General features: G+C 41.9%; 2 protein-coding genes across 2 annotated transcripts; both read left to right on the top strand.

The window, feature by feature from the left end:
• Positions 1 to 319: 319 nt before the first annotated feature.
• Positions 320 to 5,272, top strand: eed (embryonic ectoderm development). The gene is made up of 12 exons (XM_044110484.1): positions 320 to 543; positions 1,310 to 1,462; positions 1,553 to 1,645; positions 2,180 to 2,245; positions 2,444 to 2,569; positions 2,660 to 2,741; positions 3,197 to 3,288; positions 3,886 to 4,019; positions 4,096 to 4,201; positions 4,285 to 4,443; positions 4,544 to 4,617; positions 4,744 to 5,272. The coding sequence occupies exons 1-12, from the start codon at positions 424 to 426 to the stop codon at positions 4,868 to 4,870; spliced, it is 1,332 nt and encodes a 443-aa protein (XP_043966419.1). The 5' UTR covers positions 320 to 423; the 3' UTR covers positions 4,871 to 5,272.
• A 539-nt stretch (positions 5,273 to 5,811) lies between these two features.
• atp7b (ATPase copper transporting beta) lies at positions 5,812 to 19,839 on the top strand. Its single transcript, XM_044110486.1, has 20 exons — positions 5,812 to 6,044; positions 12,551 to 13,316; positions 13,780 to 13,992; positions 14,064 to 14,389; positions 14,477 to 14,550; positions 14,967 to 15,150; positions 15,257 to 15,490; positions 15,885 to 15,976; positions 16,054 to 16,181; positions 16,252 to 16,406; positions 16,497 to 16,631; positions 16,711 to 16,905; positions 17,306 to 17,488; positions 17,569 to 17,749; positions 18,243 to 18,383; positions 18,453 to 18,595; positions 18,705 to 18,908; positions 18,983 to 19,100; positions 19,183 to 19,285; positions 19,490 to 19,839. The coding sequence occupies exons 1-20, from the start codon at positions 5,907 to 5,909 to the stop codon at positions 19,623 to 19,625; spliced, it is 3,849 nt and encodes a 1,282-aa protein (XP_043966421.1). The 5' UTR covers positions 5,812 to 5,906; the 3' UTR covers positions 19,626 to 19,839.
• Positions 19,840 to 21,074: the final 1,235 nt, after the last annotated feature.

The following is a 21,074-nucleotide window of genomic DNA, read 5'->3' on the forward strand; positions in this document are numbered from 1 at the left end:
GAATAAAGTAGCAAAATTATGAAAATGAAATAGAAATTATACAAGAATAAAACCGTAGTATTAAGAAACTATCCATTTATTCTCGCAATATGACTTTGTTCTCATAACTGTTCTCGAATTATTATGACTATTCTCGTAATATTACAACTTTATTTTTGTAATAGACTTTATTCTCCTAATGTGTTTTTATTCTCATATTATTACAACCTTATTCTCTTAATGTGACTTTACTCTTATTGTATTTTGTTTTCTTATTGTGGCCTTCGAGTTGACTGTTTTTCAATTTCTTTAAAAAAATGTACGAGTCGTGTGACAAATTAAGCAAACCACGGAACAGCGTTTCACACTCCTTGCCGGCTGGTGGCTCCGCCGCCACCGACACTAAAACGGTAAGTAACGAAGAAGAACAAGCGTGAAGCTGTAATGGGAGAAAACAAGAGCATGACTGAGTCCCCATCTCAAGCGGGAAAAGAAATGCCGGCGAAAAAACAGAAACTGAGCAGTGATGAGAACAGTAACCCTGACATGTCAGGAGACGAGAACGTAAGCGCTCAACCCGTATATGTTAGTGTGTGTGTATGTACTCGGTTGTAAAGGTTGGTTTTGGCGGGTTAGCTCCGTACCAACAGGCGACCGGAAAGCTAAAGATGTTAGCTTGGAGCATCTTTGTCCACTTGCAGCTGAACTGGTCATGTTTTCCACAACACAGGCAGCTGAGCGTGCAGAGTTAGCTTTGCTAGAACATTAATAGGCTTCCCACACAGTCGGTAACAGTATGGGGTTTGATTTGAGTGTTTACAAGGACTGGATGGGTAGGGAAAAAACATAAATTTCCAGAATGCAGTAGTTCTTTTCTGCATGCTGTCAGACTCAGTCATGATGGAGCAATTTGCTCTTCAAGTTGGTGCATTTGCAAAGTCTGCTTGGTGATGCTTTGGTGTGTTTTTCTTCTTTTGTGTGGTATTTTTTCCTTTTTTCTTTTTTCTGTTTGCTCCCTTTTATCCTTCCTTAATGACTTCCATCCTTTGATTTATTTTCCTCCCCTCTGTTTCATCCCTTACAGCTGCCCTCTCCATCTCTTTAATTTTATTTTTCCAATCTTTTCCATCTGATCCTCCTCCTGTTTTTTTCAGATTTTATGTACAAATTTATGACTTCAATAGACGTATCTGGCACACATTCATGGTAAACTTGTGTATTTCATGGTGTAAGAAAGAAAACAACAAAGAAATTTGATAACACGGTTCTGGACAAGCATACAAATTGAACAGATATTGTCTTTTTTTTTTTTTTCTTTTTCCCTCCCCAGGACGACGCAGCCAGCGTTGAAAGCGGGACCAACGCGGAGCGTCCAGACACTCCCACTAACACAGCCAACGCTCCGGGCAGAAAGAGCTGGGGGAAGGGCAAGTGGAAGTCCAAGAAATGTAGATATTCTTTCAAATGCGTCAACAGTCTGCGGGTGAGAAACTCCACCGCATCTTAAGCTTGTTTCGTAGTTTGTGTTGAACAGCGGAGGGGTCACGTTGGTCTGTTTTGCTTTTTCCCTCAGGAGGACCACGGCCAGCCGCTGTTTGGAGTCCAGTTTAACTGGCACAGTAAGGAGGGAGACCCTCTGGTGTTTGCCACAGTCGGCAGTAACAGGGTACGTCTTCACTTGGCAAGGAAAACAAAACACTTTTCTCTGTTTTGTTGTGGGAATGTTACGTCATCATCCATCCTCTCCTCATGTGTCCATCATCCAGTTGCGCTTCCATCCATCATTCCGTCGTCATTAATTCGGCCGTTCGTCCTAGTGACGGTGACATGAAGCTTCGTGACGCACTGAAGCTTTAAATCCTGTTGCTCTACTGCGACAGGCAGAAGTGATTAGGATGTGATGTGTGAAGCATTAAATTGAATACAAGAATGATGTTTGGGATAAATGACAAACATACAGTCATAATGTTGCCTTAATCTGTCTTTGTGGATCAAGAGGAAAAGCGGGAACTCATGGGACAGATGGCTGTAATGTGAATGGTGTCGCTTTGTAACCGTGATTGTTACAAAGTAACCACAGCATGTGTTCCACTATATGTAAACATCTGTTTTCAACACATTCTTTCATGACAAAACCCTAAAGCTCCTCTGTGAGTTTATTTGCTCCTACTTGAACTATTTCTATCATTTCCTCCACCAGGTCACTCTGTATGAATGTCACTCTCAGGGAGAGATCAGACTCCTGCAGTCCTATGTTGATGCGGACGTATCCTTTGGACCAATGAATACTGACTTCAACATTTGTTCGCTGTGGTCAGAACTTTGTTGCTGTGGCGACCTCAGTGCCTCTTCTGCTTATCGGTGCCCCCAAAAAACAGTCTAATCAGCCCTGATCACATGCTGGAGAGTTGAAGAGAGCAGGTAGAAATGTCTTTGCTTTTCTTTGACGAAAAAAAAAAAAAAGGCAGACGAGAACTTCTACACGTGCGCCTGGACCTACGACACAAACACGAGTCACCCCCTGCTGGCCGTGGCTGGGTCTCGCGGCATCATCCGGGTAATCAACCACATAACGATGCAGTGTATCAAGGTACGGCCTTTTCCTACGTTCTGTAATCCTGCTGAAATTGATGAAGGATGAAGCGTTATCACGCTGAGGTGAACTTTGTCACGTGTCCAGCATTATGTAGGTCATGGGAACGCCATCAATGAGCTCAAGTTTCATCCAAGAGACCCAAATCTCCTCCTGTCTGTCAGTAAAGGTAAGCTAAACCGTTTGAGCTCTGGCTTGCTTCCAGAAAACTTTAAAACGACCCAGATGAGTCAAAAACATTCATATGTTCTTTGATGGCTTTTAATAAATGACATTTGCAGGTTAACGCCGAGGGACAGGTGAGTTTTTATAAGCATGTGACTGTCAGGCGCTTCTGTAAATCTCATAAAGCGGCTGAGCTGACAGCAATTCATACAAACAGCAGTAAAGTTTAATTTTTAATCATCGTTGTAGTTTAGTTTTAAGGAAGAAAATGGAGGCAGTATGCTCCTACACGACGCCTCTTCATTAACCATGTTAGTGTTTTGGAGCATTTTGTGGTTATGAAGTGAAGCTTTGTGTTTTGCAAATCATGACTATTGCTCTGGTCTATGTAGAAATGGGAAAAAATAGCAAAAAGTACCTTTTTAAGTAGATGGATAATGTTGTCGTCTTGTTCTGTAGATCACGCCCTCCGTCTGTGGAACATACAGACGGACACGTTAGTCGCCATATTTGGAGGCGTGGAGGGCCACCGAGACGAAGTCCTGAGTGCTGTAAGTAAAGCTGCAATCATTATTAGAAGGTTATTGTTGCATCTAAAAAAAATAAATATGTTGTTTGAAGAAAACCTAAAATTATTATTACCATAAAGTTCTAATATTGTAGAAGATGTTAATATTGAAAACTCATAATGTTGCAACATATGAGCTGATTGACTCAAACGCATGTTCAGGTTAAGGCCCCAACCAGCTGTGCAGTCCGGGCTCAACACTTTAAAGCAACGTGCATTAGCATAAGTGCTAATATTAGCTAACACCGACATGATTTCCATAAATACCAAACCTCTACTTTGCTACACATCGGATTCTAGTCAACAGTAGCTAAAATTGTTGTTGCAAGCATTATCTTTTGAGCTGTAATTAGCTTATATACCAACATTAGCTTGTTGGCTATGTTTATCTACCATGCTAAAACTAGCATGGTAGATAAATATGCAAATTTTAGCTAACATAAAATTAGCATATTTTATGTAAGCTCGCTCACAAATGAATGAGGGCATATCTTACAAATGTCAGCTTAGCATTTATAAGCTAGCATTACAAATGCCATCATTCACACAATAATTCTAATACATCTGCATCCTCTGGCAGGATTTTGACCTGCTGGGTGAAAAGATTATGTCATGTGGGATGGATCACTCACTGAAACTCTGGAGAATCAACTCGGAGAGAATGCAAAAAGCCATCCGTGGCTCGTACGAGTACAACCCCACAAAGACGAACCGGTAAAGCGTCGGCTTGATCAATTGTCGTTTCGAAATGTTGACATGTGAGATTTGTTAACGCAGATCTTCTCTTCAGCCCTTTTGTGTCACAGAAAATTCACTTTCCAGACTTTTCAACACGAGACATCCACAGAAACTACGTGGACTGTGTGAGGTGGCTTGGAGATTTGATTCTCTCTAAGGCAGGAGAGGTTTTATACAGAAGATCACGGTTCTGGTTTTTATTAAAGGCCATAGATGGTTGAGAATATTTTCCTCTCTACAGTCTTGTGAAAACGCCATTGTGTGTTGGAAGCCGGGAAAGATGGAGGACGACATCGACCATATTAAGCCAAACGAATCCAACGTCACAATTCTGGGACGTTTCGATTACAGCCAGTGTGACATTTGGTACATGCGCTTCTCTATGGACTTTTGGCAGAAGGTCTCAACCCTTTATTCTTAAGTTACCTTGTCATGTTTAGCAGAGTTTGAGGGTGATGGTGGAGAAAAGTAACGATGGCTGTTGTGACTGTGATCTCCAGATGCTTGCTTTGGGAAACCAGGTGGGAAAACTTTACGTTTGGGACCTGGAAGTGGAAGATCCACACAAAGCAAAGTAAGTGAGAGAGAATTTGAATTCTGATTGAAACTCTGTTACATACTAAACTTTAGTAATTGGTATAAATCAGAGGATTTTTATGGCGTTTTAAGAAGAAGTTGATTGGTCTCGTTTCCACTTCAGGTGCACTACACTGACGCTTCCCAAATGCACCTCGGCTATCCGGCAAACCAGCTTCAGCCGCGACAGCAGCATCCTGATCGCCGTGTGCGACGACGCCTCAATCTGGCGCTGGGACCGTCAGCGCTGAGCCGACATGGCAACACGCAAAAAACCATCTGATGTTTCACAGAAACACTGCACAAAAAACTTAACAAAATACGTTCATTCCCAACAGGACGTTTTATTTTAATCAGTCAAGATTTGGGCTTATACGGTTAAAAGAAGTTAATTTAATTTCCTTAGTGTGCCTTTATGTCATTGTTTGCGTCCTCTTTTAATGAAATAAAAACACCAGCGTTTCAGGAGGATCTGCACCGACTATTCCACATAAACTCACTAAAGCAGTGTCTCTGTGCTGTCCTGTATCTATTTTAATGTGATTTAAAGCTGGGCCTCTTCACACAAAGTTTTTATTTTATTTTTTTTGTTTTTAAATGTTTTGTCTTTGAAATCTCACTTGATTTCAGTCAGTAAAATGTTTTTAAATATCTGACGTGTCAGTCTTTTGTTTTTTTGGGGGGAGGAGGGGTGATTTGCTATTAAGTTTAGAATATTAAAAGAACTAACAACACAAAAGTTCCCAAAATGTTCAAATGGTTTACTTTTTAATAATAATTAGAATTTGTTTTTTCATGAATATATCGAGTAAGGTAAAATTGGATAATAGATGTAATTTACTTTGTTTTTTCTTTTTTGCATAACCATAACACAGTTTTCATAAAGTTTAATTTATATTTTTCTGCAGTCATCCTCTGTAGTCGAGTTTGTGTTGTTTGTTTTGCTAACGAGTATCCGGTTGAACACACTCAACCAACTTTTATTTTTTCCTTTATTATTTGGAACAGAACATATTTTGTAAAACATGTCGCCTTCTAATCTATGGAAACGCACACTGACGTACAGAAATGACGCTTTATTTGAGTCTATTTGGATGCTTCTAGTTTCTACGTTAATAAATAACTCCGCAAAATATTACGAGAAAAATGACGTACAAAAAGCGCGTGCTCCTCACCTCGTACCTCCGTAAAATTCTCGCTCCCTCTCTCTCCCTGTGGACTTTTGCCCTCTTTACTTTCTCTGGAGAAGACTAGCCGAACACCAGCTCAGCTCAGCTCAGCTCCGACATGTTTTCGCCGAAAGGGTCGAAAAAGCAGTCCGGGTTCGAGTCCGGGGAGCAGATTGGTATGGTTGAATGTGGCTGTAAGCCGGTGTGCACCTGTGGCTCTACCTGCGACCCGACACTGTGTGCGACGGAACTGAAGGTAGGCCTGAGGAACATTTGCACTAATCGGAGAACTATTGGAGCGGCTCAGGACTTTAGATATAAAGTTTTCTTCGGGAGTTTTAACTCGTGAAAGTCTAACACAACTACTGTTAGTTTGTTTTATTTCTAAACAGACAGAAGTTGGTGTATTTATCTCTGGAAAAGTGATTTAATTATAAACACCAAAATGTACCTCATATTACGCAATACATAATGGATTTCATGTCACCCTATATAACATCTTAGTAAGTCTTTGACTAAGCCCAGGACTTTCTATTTGTTTATTCTCAGTGAATCCTTGGTCGATCCACTGGTATGTTTCGGTGACCCGGAGAGGTCCTGCTCCAGCAAACCATGACACTTCTACCTCTGGCATGAGGCTCTTTCTTTTTCTAAAAATGCTGGATTCGGTTTGTGCCACACGTTTTTTCTGTTCTGGTGTTCAAATTGTTCCCCTTATCTGGCCAAAGGACATGATCTTCGGACAGTTACCTGTCAAACGTTTGGATGCAATTTCCTATCGAATCGGATGAGAACGTTTGTCCAAACTTTTGACTGCTAGTGTACATGATGATAAATAACTGTTTGGAAATTCTGTCGCATGCAACGCTTTGATTTCCGTCCACAGTAAAATCCCATATGTGACAACGGAGAAAGATTTCAGTTCAACAGCCTCTAGGTTACAGATCCGGCACACTTTCTCTGCTGGAATACACTCAAACATTCAACCACTGGCTAGCAGACCTTATCTGTTGGGTCCAATGGGTCACTAAGACATCACACGACGTAACATAAATCCTCAAACGTTCACTAGTTCTAGTCAGAGAGTAAAACGCAGTCAAACAAAATAAGGTCATCCCTTTTCCCGTACAGTTTCTTTCTGGAACCTGACCTGGTCACTTCTAGGAAAACATAAAGGTGAAAGGTGCAAACTTAAATACATGAAGCAAAAATCATTAAGTTCTTAAGTTGTTATTCATGAAAAATATTATTTGTCTAAATAAGACTTCCTCATCTGGGGTTGTGAAATATCACATTGTTCAGATTAGCAATACTTGCCACCAAATATTTCTGTTCCCTTCAGAAGCTGTACCATAATAGTAGCAGCTCTAATTTACTGTATGCAATGCATTCCTATCTACCATGTTTAAATTACAATACAATACAATACAATTTGCAAATGTTAGGCCACATGTTTTAAAAAATATCCTGCGTGACACTTTAACGTCTGGCAGATGTAGCTCAAACTTTTTCATGGTGCTTAAATTACAATTTCAATGCTGTTGTCCCAACAGAAACTTTATGGAATTTGGTAAAACTGCGACGGAAACACTTTACTACTGGCGCGGCGAATGTTTTTTGACATTCGCGGAATATCGGCAAAATTTTACAGACATTTCTTTCCTCTTTTTATTTTCCTTTGTGTACTTATGATTGTTTTCTATTGGACGACTGTTCCCTTCTTTCAGTTTTATCTCTTTATCTTCCCTCCACTAGTCTTCTTCCACACGTTCACACCTGCCAACCTGCTTGTCAGCTGTTTTCATCCTTTGATTCCCTTCTGTCTGCTCTCTCTTCCAGCTGTCTCTAGTTTCCTCTGATTTGTTCTTCTGGTTCTCAGATCATCCTCAGTACATACGCTTGCCTCCCCGCGTTAATCTTCACTGGTTTCTCCTGTCGCTTTGGTTTTCTCCCCAGTCTTTGCTCTGGGTCCCGCGTCGTCATCTTTGCTAATCTTTTCATTAAACGCCCTACTCTGCAAATCAGCTCTGCATTAGAGTCATCATTAAGCCACTAGTAGTGACAAATCTTGTTCGATGCCGCTCTTTTTCTTTATTTTTGCTCTGATGAGCTCAATTACTTCAAAAACAAACATAAAGCTACCGTTAAGTTTGTCGTGCGTTGCAGATGTTTACACTGACTTCTGCAGAGCCTTTAGAAATATAAAAGGTTCTCAGGTCATTTGTCTCTGTTGTAATTTATTGTTTGAACAGCAAACACGGCATTGTTTGCTTTATTTCACCTTTACTGAATCACATAATTGGTTCCCATCCATGTGGTATTTCTCCTTTTTTTTCTTTTTTACAGAGCATAATAAATTTAAAGGCAAAGTTTTGTATCAGATTTGCATAACTTATGTACAACATGATTGATATTATGTTTGTGCAGCCATGCCATAAGCCATCGGTGGTGAAGGCTACAAATTCATTTATCTGCCTCTATGTCCAAAAAGGGAATTTGCTGTCGCTTAGGATAACTGCTTCGGCTAAAAGGCAGTTCATGCTGAGTTTTTATTTATTGAACTGTAGTTGTCGGTAAATTGGTGTTGACTGGACTGCATCATTGTTTTATCCATATTCCACAATGAGGATATATCTGAGTTATAATCAGCGTGGACTCTATACTTTAAACTATTGCTGTGAAAATCTTGTTCAGATTTTCCATTGTGCTTAATAAAATGGTGTGGTATACGCTAAAAACTTCTGACCAGTGGTGATCCAGGAGCTTTTAATAAGGGTTGACTTTTCCCTTCGCAGTAATAAGGTGCCTTTAAGCGGAGTCACGCCATCAGGCTTATGAATCGTGCCACTCACGAGGTTATTATCCACCCCCAAACTGGCTCTGCTGGGCTGGAGATGACGACCTCCAATTGTGCTGTATAATAAAGAAATGTTCTGGACCTGATTTGATTTTTACATTTCAGGCCCAGATTGTACTTCAAAGTAGAAATATAAAATGTTCTGTGGAAACAGAGAAACCATCGGGTAACAGCATAAAGATCTCTAAAATCAAGTGCAAGCCAAAATTTTCAAAATTTTATTTTGAAAGAAATTAGTAATGCCGTTCTTTCCAATTCCATATTGTGCAGTTCTTTGTATTGGTCCTCCATATAATATCTTAGCACAATATATTGAAGTTCATAAAATAAAGACCTCTGAGCAGGGTACCTATCTCTGCATTTTGTCGCTAATTTAGATGCAAACCAACATGGATCCTGTTGAGAAGAGGTTGGCGTGAGCAAGGTTGTAGTCAAGACCACCTAACGCGAGACCAAGACAAGACCGAGTCAAGACCAAGACCAGCGCCTCGCGTTACAATAAAATGTGATCTGAAAGATTCACATTCCCATAAAAATGCCTAGATATTAAATACTTAGAGCTGTAATAAATTTAACCAATATTAAACCAACTTATCTACAAAGTTAACGCCCTGGCCATTTGCCCATATAATTCATGTCAGAAATCACCACTGTTTACACCATTAAACATAGCAACTGAGGCAACTATGAACACTGACCAAAGAGCAACAAGCAAGAAGTAACCAAGCACAAAGCGCTCAGCATGACTGTTCTCACCCTCTCCCACTGCATGAAGCCAGGTAGCACAATACTGTAATGAACGAAAGCAATCAAAGAGCAATGCGCATGCTCTGCGTGCTCTTTTGTTCTTGTGCTTTATTTATTTGCTAGTTAAATACATATCAATGTATATAATTAAATAAAATAATGATAGCTACCGCTGCAGAGCATTACAAGAACAAAGAACGGCTCTCAGTGAGGCTCCAGTTTTCTTCTTAGTAAAGAAGAAAGAACTTGGACATAGTGTTGTCCCATATAAGCGACAAGTTAGTCAACATCTCCGCACAATAATTGAGCGCAGTGAGTGACTTGTTTTTTGTTTGTTTGTTTTTTCATCACAAATGCTTATGTGTCTCTGTACGGCTAGCTTTGCTAACATCGCCTCAACGTAGCTTACCTTTCTTTGAGCTTCTTTTCTAAGTGACTAAAAAAGTTAGACGTAGTCCCAACCGTCTCTGAAAGCGAAGCGCTGCTGAATTAGCCGTCGCCATCTGATTTTTTCAATAATTTTTTATGATTTATACTGACGATTAGACAGACATCTTCTGCTACTCAAAGAAAACCAAAGAAAACGCCGCGCGCGAGTGAAAGGTGGGGGGAGTAACAGAAACACTTAATTGGTAAGTCACTTTAACAAATCCAAGCAATAACGTGACTTACCATGTTAACATGTTAACAAATAAACTGGACAGTGTGCTGTACGTTTAGTGATATTTCCACAGTTGCGGACTTGACTGGTCTTGAAATAAAATCCCGAGTCCTCAGCGCCCGAGACCGAGACCATCAAAACAATTGTACTACAACACTGGGTTTGAGAGCCTGGGAAGCAGACATTTAAATGACTGCCCCAGTTGCAACGTGATATAGTTGAAGGATTCAGGAAACATTCTGGAGATGGACCAGAAATAAATAAATAAATAAATAAACATTATGTCTAGTGTCTTGCCTTTTTGTTCTTAATTGTTCCCATAGAGCTGTGAAATCTCAGAAACACTGGAAGCTTAAAACAGCAACTAGAAAATTCCTGAAGAAATTTAACTGGGGCCTGCCAAAGTGTGCCCGTCGGTTTGGACCCAGCGTTCTGATGCTAACAATTTGCATCAATGCTAAAGAAAGCTGCAATGTAATCAATAGCATGTGGAGAATCACAAGAATGTTAAGTAAGCTGGACATGCAACATTCAGTATGATAAAGCAAGTGCATTAGCTAAAATGAGCAAATATGCTAATATAAGCATAAATACTTTCAGTAGCATGTGGGGTATCATTAGAATGTTTACTGTCATTTACTTACTCCATTAAGTATACTAAACATGGCTAATAAGTCTGAAAAATAGAAAATAGCTTATTTAAGCTAAAAGGCTAATGCTAATGAACTGCCTTGCTGCGCAAGGCAGTTCCCTAACCTCGGATAAACAGATAATGCAGAATGATATCACTGCACCGCCTCCGGTGATGCACTATCAGAAGGGGCATTTTGAGGCTTTTATTTTGAAATTTGCAGTAAGCTTCATATTAAATGCCCACACTAATCCAATGTGTAAGAGTGCTTTGGATAAACCAGTCACATAAAGCCAAAAGAGCAATTACATGATGTAAAAATTCCCAAGGCTTTTATTTTGAAATTTTTGTTAAGCTTCATTTGAAAGGGTCAAAGTCATCCCATGTGTAACAGTCATTGGATTAAATCAGTCATATAACGCTCAAAAAAGCAATGACCTGATGTAAAAATTTTCAAGGGCTTTTATTTTGAAATTTTCAGTAAGCTTCATTTCAAAGGGCTAGACTCATCCCATGTGTAACAGTGACAGGGTTAAATTAGTTATATACAGCCCATAGCAGCAAGTTTTTCTAAAGGCCATCTCAGTCCTCCTCTGTTTTAACTGAACTAGTAGTTCGAACTACAGTGATGCGTATTTGTAGTCCTCAGCAGCTCTCCCTGCTCTGGGTTCCGTTGCCATGGTAAATAATCCTCTCTGCCAGCTGTGAGTGAGACATCCAGGGGGAGACAATTCTCTGTTTGAGCCAGCCAGTTTGACTAAAAAAGCATGGCAAAAACTGTTCCCGTTCGGGAACCGTAATACATATTAGAAAACCGTTTGAAGCATATGAGAGGGCTATTTGTCGTCTCACATAGTCCCGCCATTCATATCTCTACCTCACTCACAGTATTAACAGCGATGAGATAAAAAAAGTGTGTGCCAAGGTCTGAAATTTATCAGAAATACATGGAAGTGAATCAGTGAGATCTGTCTGCTACCCTGGCGCATGACTTTGCTCTGAAGCACCTGGAGAGAAAACTGTAAGCGCTAGATAATTTTTGAAAACATTTGACCGGAGCAGGCACGCGTATCAATGTCATGACCAAGTTTGATACCAATCATGCAATATTTGTGAGCGTGAGGGCGAGTTAAAAAATGATTTGGGGTCGAAATTTCACTCTGACTCTCACTCTAGCGGAGACCTTCACACTCTGATTTTTCCAAAAATCAAAAACTTTGGGTCGCTTAGAAAGAAGTTGTGGACAAACCATAATACATATTGACGTGCTGTCTTCACTTTAAAAGAGATCACGGACGTATCTACAAAATGAAGTTTGAATGGCGTCTCTACATAAGGTTATGACGACACAGAAAATCCTCAAAAATAGGGTATTTTCAGGATTTACTGGTTGCCTCGTCCCCTTGACGACGAGACTTGCACCTGGTGAGCTCGTTAGTGATTTTGGGGTCGTTTTTTGCTTTTTACGTCGCCATGGTAACTCCAAATCCCACCAAAAGTAATAGCTCCCTTCCCGGGAACGAGCATGCGTTTGATACCACTTTTGTGGGTGGGCTCATAGCGGCGAGCCGCATTAACGGTAACGGAAGAATAATAAATAATACGTATTAAAGAAACATTCTATTGGGTGTAGAACAATAGGTGCCTGCCATGCAATGCATGGAGGCAGTGACTGACTTGCTTCGCAAGTCAGTCACTGCTCTCCTTATGCATTGCTATGGGCAGGCCCCAATGAACATGTGTCTGTATTTTACACGTTTGACTCAAAGATTATCTTGAGTTTCCTTTCTTTTTCTTGCTTCTACTTGTGTCAAATGTTTAGTGATAAATAAGTGAGGATTAATGCATTTGCTTTCACCCTTTCAGAGGAATGGCCCTGACGTCAACCCAACCGCCTTTGACAACTTGGCTTACGAGTATGGAAGCCAGAGTGAACTCGACCTGTTGGCCAAACCTATCTCAAGAATCAGTTTCAAACTTCTGGGACTCGCCTCTGAACAGCAAGCTGTGGAAACCACTCTCGGACATCTTAACGGAGTCTTTGCCATCATCTGGTCTGTATCAGATAGCTTACTCCAGGTGGACTACAATACCTCCATCACCACAACCAAAGAGATCGCATGGCAACTGCAGACCTTGGGATGTAGAGTTGAAGCGGCCATACGGATTAAAGTGGACGGGATGCGATGCCAGTCCTGCGTCCAGGCCATCGAGGGACAGTTTGTAGGGCTACCAGGGGTCTCACACATCCAGGTGTCTCTGCAGGATAGAACAGCTCTAATCGTATATCAGCCTGTCCTTGTTACACAGCAGGAAATAAGAGATAAAATCGAAGATATGGGATTTGATGCCGCTTTGTTACCTGAGGATTCATCCGACGGAGATCTAAGCTACTGGCAGAGTGACTTAATCGATGCACCCATTCAGACTGTAACTGTCTGGATTGGTGGGATGACGTGCAGATCATGTGTGCAGTCCATAGAGGGCAGGATCTGTCAGATGATCGGAGTGAAGTCCATAATGGTGTCGTTAAAGGAAGGGAAGGCAACAATACGCTTGGACCCCAGTCTGACTGATCCAGAGCATGTTAGGGCAGCTGTAGAGGAAATGGGCTTTGACGCTTCACTTGAAGGTAAGACGTTTTATCTTTCATTAACAGAATTTCACCACCACAATATAAGTTCGTAGGTCTTAGTCAAAGTCACAAAGCGGAATCTGATGGTTGAGCTCTGGAGGGATGTTGTGTTGATTCTGTTTCAGTAGAAATGCCTTTCCGGTCAATTATCAGTTGTCCTCACAGAATTAATTGTCCAGTTCAGCATTTTGCCAGGCCTGAATACTTGCAGATTTACTATGAAAAGCTTACATTTCTTTAGGCTTGACAACACTTTCTTTGATAGTTCAATCCCTACTATTCAATTAGGAAGTCTCATAATTTGCTTATGTTGTGCTGCTCAGATTCTTGGATGTTTTTTTTTTTTACTACTTTGTGCTGTCAGGGTTGAGTTTTCCAGTTCCAATTTTCAGGTATTACTGGTTTGAACTTTTTTTGTGTAGACTTCACACTTCCTGAGATTGCTTCATTTTTCCTTCAGAGCCTCTTCAGAATCAGGAAAAACAAGACCTTGCAAACCTGCGCTCAATCAGCAGGTTGGGACTGAGCAATGGTGCTGAATCTCAGGCGACCCCTTCGACATGCCGCATCAGCTCCCCTGAAATGAAAGCAGAGAAATGCTTCATTCGTGTGACGGGAATGACCTGTGCCTCCTGCGTGGCTAACATTGAGAAACACACCCTCAAACACAAGGGTGAGATGGAGCAATCCTGCTTCTGAGACGGTGTTTCCGTCATTAGTGATAGACTCCGCTTTATGTTGCAGGAATCATTGCAATCCTGGTGTCTCTGATGGCCGGAAAGGCGGAAGTGAAGTATGATCCAAATCTCATTGATCCATCCGGAGTGACTCAGCTCATAGAAGATTTAGGCTTTGGCGCTAAGCTATCAGAAGACAATGCAGCGGCACACGGGAAGCTGGATCTGCAGATAACGGGAATGACGTGCGCGTCATGCGTGCACAAAATCGAATCCAAACTCATCACGACCAAAGGCATCCACTCAGCCTCTGTGGCTCTGGCCACCCAAAGAGCTCACGTCAAGTTTGACCCAGAAATCCTCGGAGCTCGTGATATTGTCAGGATAATTCAGGTATTCGTAATCTTAAGGTCTTGTTTTGTGTTTTTGATTGGTTTCAAATGTAACTTTTTGACTGGAACTTCTTGTTTGTAATCACAGAGCCTTGGATTTGAGGCCAGTCTGGAGAAAGCTGGGTTCAAAAACAACCTCGACCACTCAGAGGAAATCCGACAGTGAGTATTCTGACTAAAACATGTTGGGAAAAAAAAAATTGTTAGTTCAAATGGGTGATTATTTTGAAAATCATCTTGAGATTTCTCGAATCTCAAGATAGTTTATTCAGAACCAGAATTTATGATAAAATGTCATATTAAAAATTTATTAAATTCAATTTAATAAATATGTTATTCATCCCGGAGGGATATTAAATGTCGTAACTGACAAGATTCTTTTTTTTTTTTTAAAGCACCTGTGAGTTTTGTGTTGAAAGCTCGGCCATTCATCAACAAGACCTGGTTTAGGCCTTGTAGGAATTTTTTAATCCAATTCTCTAACACCCTTCATTCACTGAAAATGTACACTTTTACATCAAAAAACTGAAATACGCATTATAAAGTAGTTTTATATTTTTCTGCTGTTTTCCCCGTAGATGGAAGAACTCCTTCCTGCTCAGCCTGGTCTTTGGCCTGCCAGTCATGGGCCTCATGATCTACATGATGATAATGGACATCCAACACAAACAGCACGGAGGCTCCATGCCTGAGGAACAGAATGTGCTGCCGGGTCTTTCCCTCCTCAACCTGGCCTTTTTCCTGCTCTGCACACCCGTGCAGGTACAAGGAACACGACAGATCTGGATAGAAAGTTTCTCTTTACGTATTCGCCAGCCGATTGTTCCTGTTTAAATCTGCTACGAGGCTCTGGGGTTTCTTTGCTCAGATTTTCGGAGGACGATACTTCTACGTCCAGGCATATCGCTCACTGAAACACCGCGCGGCCAACATGGACGTGCTGATCGTGTTGGCCACCTCCATCGCCTACATCTACTCCTGTGTGGTCCTCGTTGTGGCCATAGCAGAGCAAGCCGCCCAGAGTCCCGCCACCTTTTTCGACACTCCGCCCATGCTCTTTGTGTTTATTGCTCTCGGACGATGGCTGGAGCACATTGCAAAGGTGAGAGAGAAAAATATATTTGGGTTTTTGCAGTCGCTGTTGTGTTATGAGCCCAAGATGCTAAAAAAAAAATACATTCTGAACATTTTCTCTGCTGTTTTTGTTTTTTTTCGCAAATGACTTCAAATTTAACTCATTGGCTAAGGACGCCCATCCCTCCTCTATTTATAGACTGTTAATGTTAATCTGTGGCATTAGAGTGAAGCTATCAAAAATGTTTCTAATACACATACAGAATAGACGACGTTTGGCAAAAATCACGAATCTGAAATTGAGGAACGCAGACTTTGGTCTGGTGCCCCAACGGGTCAAATCCATTTATATCCCTTAATTTAGTTTAACAATGAAGTCAAATGCCTTCCTCATTGAGCGGATGTTCATTCTACGTTTTCAGAGCAAAACCTCAGAAGCCTTGGCCAAATTAATGTCACTCCAGGCCACCGACGCCACAGTGGTCACGTTAGGACCCGATCGCCGTGTTGTCAGGTAAAGCCCTCGATGTGAAACTCTACGCAGCAATAATCCAGCTGGATAAATTGCAATGATGCATTTGTACTTTGCAGCGAGGAGCAGATAGAGGTGGAGCTGGTCCAGCGGGGCGACATCGTCAAAGTCGTCCCTGGAGGAAAGTTCCCCATTGATGGAAAAGTGATTGAGGGAAGTTCTATGGCGGACGAGTCCTTAATTACAGGTACACGGAGAACAGTTGTGTGTGCAGGTGTTGTTGCTTCGTTAACACCTCATCACTTCCTCTTTGCCAGGTGAGCCGATGCCTGTCGGTAAGAAAGTGGGCAGCTTGGTGATTGCGGGCTCCATTAACGCTCACGGTGCTCTGCTGGTGGAAGCCACTCACGTCGGCGCTGAAACCACTCTGTCTCAGATAGTTAAACTCGTCGAAGAGGCACAAACATCAAAGGTTGAGTTTACCATTCGACAAAAGCTTTTTATATACTTGCTGCTTTTTGTGGGTGTTGTCAATTGTTTAGTTTTTTTTTTTTTTGCTCAGGCACCGATTCAACAGTTTGCAGACAAAATCAGCGGCTACTTTGTGCCCTTCATTATTTTCGCGTCCCTGCTGACGCTGGTGGCTTGGATTTCTGTCGGGTTTGTCAACTTTGACTTAGTGAAGCAACACTTTCCGGTATGTGGGATTTTGGATAGTTTCACTTGCCAATACACAAGCAGATTCCACAAATCTCTAACTTTCGACCTCTGCGCAGGGCTACAACCAGAACATCTCCAAAGCGGAAGTTATCGTCCGCTTCGCCTTCCAGGCGTCCATCACGGTTTTGTCCATCGCCTGCCCCTGCTCTCTGGGGCTGGCAACCCCGACAGCTGTAATGGTGGGAACAGGAGTCGGGGCTCAAAACGGGATCCTCATCAAAGGAGGGGAGCCACTGGAGATGGCGCACAAGGTAATGAACTAACACACGGAAATCTGTGGCGCCAGGATTTGAAGGAAAACAAAAAGTTTGAAAAATCTGTAGCAGCTGGCCATGGTTTATGCATGGGGTTACAGTGATTTTGTCAGGATCTGGATTGTTTTGAGTTGTCAGGGGTTTTGATTGACTGATTCTGGTTCTTGTTATTATTCTGTGTTCCTTAGTCTCACAATTACATTAGTTAACTTCTTTATCACTATATAATTTCTCACATAGATCTTTACAAATAAAACTACTGTTTCTCCCCCCATCTCATTGTCACTGCTTCATTTATCTTTCATTTCAGGAACAAATGTTTTGTCTACATTTTAAATACTTTTCCTGCTTAAAAAGTACAGTGTCCTTGAGTTTTCTCCTCCCTGACTGACTACAGATCGATGTGGTGATGTTCGATAAGACTGGCACGATAACAAATGGCGTACCAAAGGTGACTCGCGTGCTGGTGTTATGGGAAATTGCCCGCATGCCCCTGAGAAAGATCCTGGCCCTGGTCGGCACAGCAGAGGTCTGCAGCGAGCATCCGCTGGGCACGGCAGTTGCGAAATACTGCAAAGATGTAAGAGGTTTGGCACGCGCGCGCCGCCCGGCAGCCTGCGTTGCTTCGCGTCCCGAGTAAAACGTGCGTGCGCTCAACAGGAGCTGGGCTCGGACGCTCTGGGATACTGCCAGGACTTCCAGGCGGTTCCCGGCTGCGGGATCAGCTGCCGAGTGTCCAGCGTGGAACATCTGCTGCAGCGGAGCGACGAGGTCTTTTTCCTGCCGGGAGTAACCACAGAAGAAAGCAGGCTTTTGTCTGCCGACGAGCCCACCCACACAGGTTAATCCACCCCGTTCTGAGGCACAAATTAACTTCAGTTCCACCTCATTTTTGCACCATATTTGCACTTATCCTTCATTAAATCACAGAATCAAACTAAAACATTTTAGTTAGTTCCATACCGGCCACTTTTTGAAACATAAACAGAGATCGAATCAATTATTGTCAGAAAATTTGACTTAAGATTTGAACAGATTTTTCTCTTCCCCTTCATTCAAAGGTTTAGTAGATGCACCAAACCGTGCGTTTCCTGTGCGTTTTTTTATTTATTTTTTTATCTCTTGTGGATAATCCTTCTGTGTGTAGAAAGACAAACTTCAAATTTGCCTCATATTTGCCTCCCATATTCATAAGCAGCGAAAAACTGCTTCTCAGAGATCACTGCTGTTGCCTTTCCACCTTGGTGTTTCATTAGCACACATCTGAATATCTTCATATTATCTTAATTTTGTTTTTAAAGTGTGCAAATACATTTCTTTCCGTGTGCTTCCAGCTGAGGGGGCATCGTACTCTGTCCTGATCGGGAACAGAGAATGGATGAGGAGAAATGGCCACCACATCAAAGCGGATGTTGACGCCGCCATGTCGAGCCACGAAACCAAAGGACAGACCGCCATATTGGTGGCTATAGATGGTGAGGGACGGACTAAGGGGCTTCGTCACGTCTTTTTCACCACACTGACTTTGCCTGTGCTTTCCGCAGGCGTTCTGTGCGCCATGTTGGCCATCGCAGACACCGTGAAAGCGGAGTCAGCATTAGCGGTGCACACCCTGAGCAGCATTGGCATCGAGGTGGCCATGATAACCGGAGATAACAGGCGAACGGCCAAAGCCATAGCAGCACAGGTGAAACTCTCATACAGACACCAGCGGACAACTAAACTGTGTACCAGGGTTGTAATAGATTTGGGTTTTTGATTACAGTTTATTTTATTTTATTTACACGCGACTGCAGGTGGGGATCAGGAAAGTGTTTGCAGAGGTGCTGCCGTCGCATAAGGTGGCCAAAGTTCAGGAGCTGCAGGGCCGAGGGCATCGAGTGGCCATGGTGGGGGACGGCGTCAACGACTCGCCAGCCTTGGCCTGCGCTGACGTCGGCATCGCCATCGGCACCGGCACAGACGTAGCCATCGAAGCGGCCGACATCGTCCTGATCAGGGTGGGTGGCCGGCGGTGTGGATTCGCATTGGTGGATTGGAGGGGTCTCAACCTGAGGGTTTGTCCACCCTGCAGGACGACCTGCTGGACGTGGTGGCCAGCATCGAGCTCTCCAAGAAGACGGTGCGCAGGATCAGGATAAACTTTGTTTTCGCTCTGATCTACAACCTGCTCGGGATTCCAGTGGCCGCAGGTGGGAGCTGAAACTGTCAGTCAGAGTTCGTGTTCTGGATTAAGTAGAAGGGCAGCGTGTTTATCCGACGGTGTGTGTTTAGGTGTGTTTATGCCCGCTGGCCTGGTCCTGCAGCCCTGGATGGGATCGGCTGCCATGGCTGCCTCTTCTCTGTCAGTGGTTCTGTCCTCTCTGCTCTTGAGGATGTGAGTCACAACTACTTGGTTTTATAGTTTTTGTCCTAGCAAAATTATAATCGAGGTAATTTAGCGGTATGGGAGAAAAGAGGGCCGAAGTGCCAGATTCGCAAAGCATTTTGAAATCTACGACATTTTCCTTCAAATCAAAAATGATGCGCTGCTTTGTGCATCATTTGGTTTATTGTGCAATAACAGCCAGTGTTTTTGCAGGTATAGAAAGACGTCGTTTGAGCTGTACGAGTCTCGTGCCAGAGGCCGTATGGGCAGCCTTCGATCATCTCAGATTGTCACACATCTGGGGCTGGACGGGCAGCGCCGCAGCCCGGCGCTCTCCAACACTTTTTGAGCTCAGACGGGCCAGTAACGCTGCCCAGGAGTGTCGGAGCTACCCTCTACTGGATCACCGGACGGCAGATAATTCTAACTTTCAAAAAAATAATAATTAAATAAGGGAAATAAGTTCTTAGTTCTTATGTTTACAAGTTTACCAATGTACTTCGTTTTGATATTTGACTGTATTTATGTATGTACTTTTTTCCTGCTCGTAAAATCAAAATTAAATATTATTCCAAGTGCTTTTTATTGTATTTTTTTTTTTTTTTTTAGCAGATAGCAGCCGTGTGATTGAACACATAAATAACACAAAATCTTTGAAAACCACAACTTAACAAGGGACAAAAAGGAGAAAAACTTAATTTCTTTATCTGATTTTGTACAGACAAAGCAAGATGGGTTAGCCTTTACAGAAACGTCCTTTTAATGTTTGTTTTGGCCTTTTAGACAAGTGAAAAAGAAGAACAGTGGCGAATAGCAAGGATTTTTTCCCCCCCTTCCACTTTTATTTAAAGACCTACCAGGAATAATTAAAGGAGCGCATTAATCAAAATGTCTGGCTCGTGGATTCTATAGTTATCCTAGAAGGATGAGCTTATTCACTGTGAGTGGACTGCAGGCTAATTAATATGACTCTTGTCTTGTACTCGGACCTCATAATGGGCTTCTTTTTTTCACAGCAGCATGACATGTGTTAGCAGGAAGAGCAGAGGAATTCTTCAAGCACAGTCATTAATAACGTTCCTGATTACACACCGTATGGCAAGCCCAAGGAGCAATAATTAGCTCAGCAGAAGTTTGAAGTCTAGAAAAATGCTTCATGTTAATCCGATTAGATCTTCTCTTTCACACCTTTCATTGGGTAATAAACAATTGCGTTAACATAGTACCTGAAAGTTGCTACATAAAAAAAAATTAAGTCATTTTTTGTAATATTTGATGTCCTTAAGAGACATATTTGTTACTAGTCAGATTCTAGTTTTATCCAGTAGATGGCGCTGAACTATGGAGAAATCTGTCTTCAAAAATGTATTAAAGAATTATATTGTAAACATTTACTGAATGAAAGCAGCTGTAATTCTCACGTTTTTTTTTTTGTTTGTTTTTTTATGTGAAAGATGTGAAAACATGCGAGCTGGAATACAACACGGTGGCAAAAGCCTTTTTAATAGTTTTATTTGGATTGTATGATTATCCACAGGATGAAAAACAAAAATCGCATTTTTATTTACAGAGGCTCAAAAAGAACAGGTAAGGACCAAACATATGGCCCTGGGGTGCTCCAAGTTGGTAAAATGATCTCTACACAATTTCATGTTTGTCTGCAACGAAGGCCAAATCCCCAAAAATTTGCTATACAAAAAATAAAAAATCTCTACAGATATACACAATTCAAACATGTCCAATTGAATCTGATTAATTTTAGAATTAAAAAATTTAAAGAGAAAATTGACATTATTGT

This window comes from Gambusia affinis, linkage group LG24 (assembly GCF_019740435.1).
Source record: "Gambusia affinis linkage group LG24, SWU_Gaff_1.0, whole genome shotgun sequence".
NCBI lineage: Eukaryota > Metazoa > Chordata > Actinopteri > Cyprinodontiformes > Poeciliidae > Gambusia > Gambusia affinis.

Excerpts from the sequence above, each read along its gene's own strand:
- eed (XM_044110484.1), top strand. The coding sequence starts at position 424 with ATGGGAGAAAACAAGAGCATGACTGAGTCCCCATCTCAAGCGGGAAAA. Across the intron at positions 544-1,309 it reads ACATGTCAGGAGACGAGAAC|GACGACGCAGCCAGCGTTGA; the intron begins GTAAGCGCTCAA and ends TTCCCTCCCCAG. Across the intron at positions 2,246-2,443 it reads AGTCCTATGTTGATGCGGAC|GCAGACGAGAACTTCTACAC; the intron begins GTATCCTTTGGA and ends AAAAAAAAAAAG.
- atp7b (XM_044110486.1), top strand. The coding sequence starts at position 5,907 with ATGTTTTCGCCGAAAGGGTCGAAAAAGCAGTCCGGGTTCGAGTCCGGG. Across the intron at positions 13,993-14,063 it reads ACACACCCTCAAACACAAGG|GAATCATTGCAATCCTGGTG; the intron begins GTGAGATGGAGC and ends TTTATGTTGCAG. Across the intron at positions 14,390-14,476 it reads ATATTGTCAGGATAATTCAG|AGCCTTGGATTTGAGGCCAG; the intron begins GTATTCGTAATC and ends TTGTAATCACAG.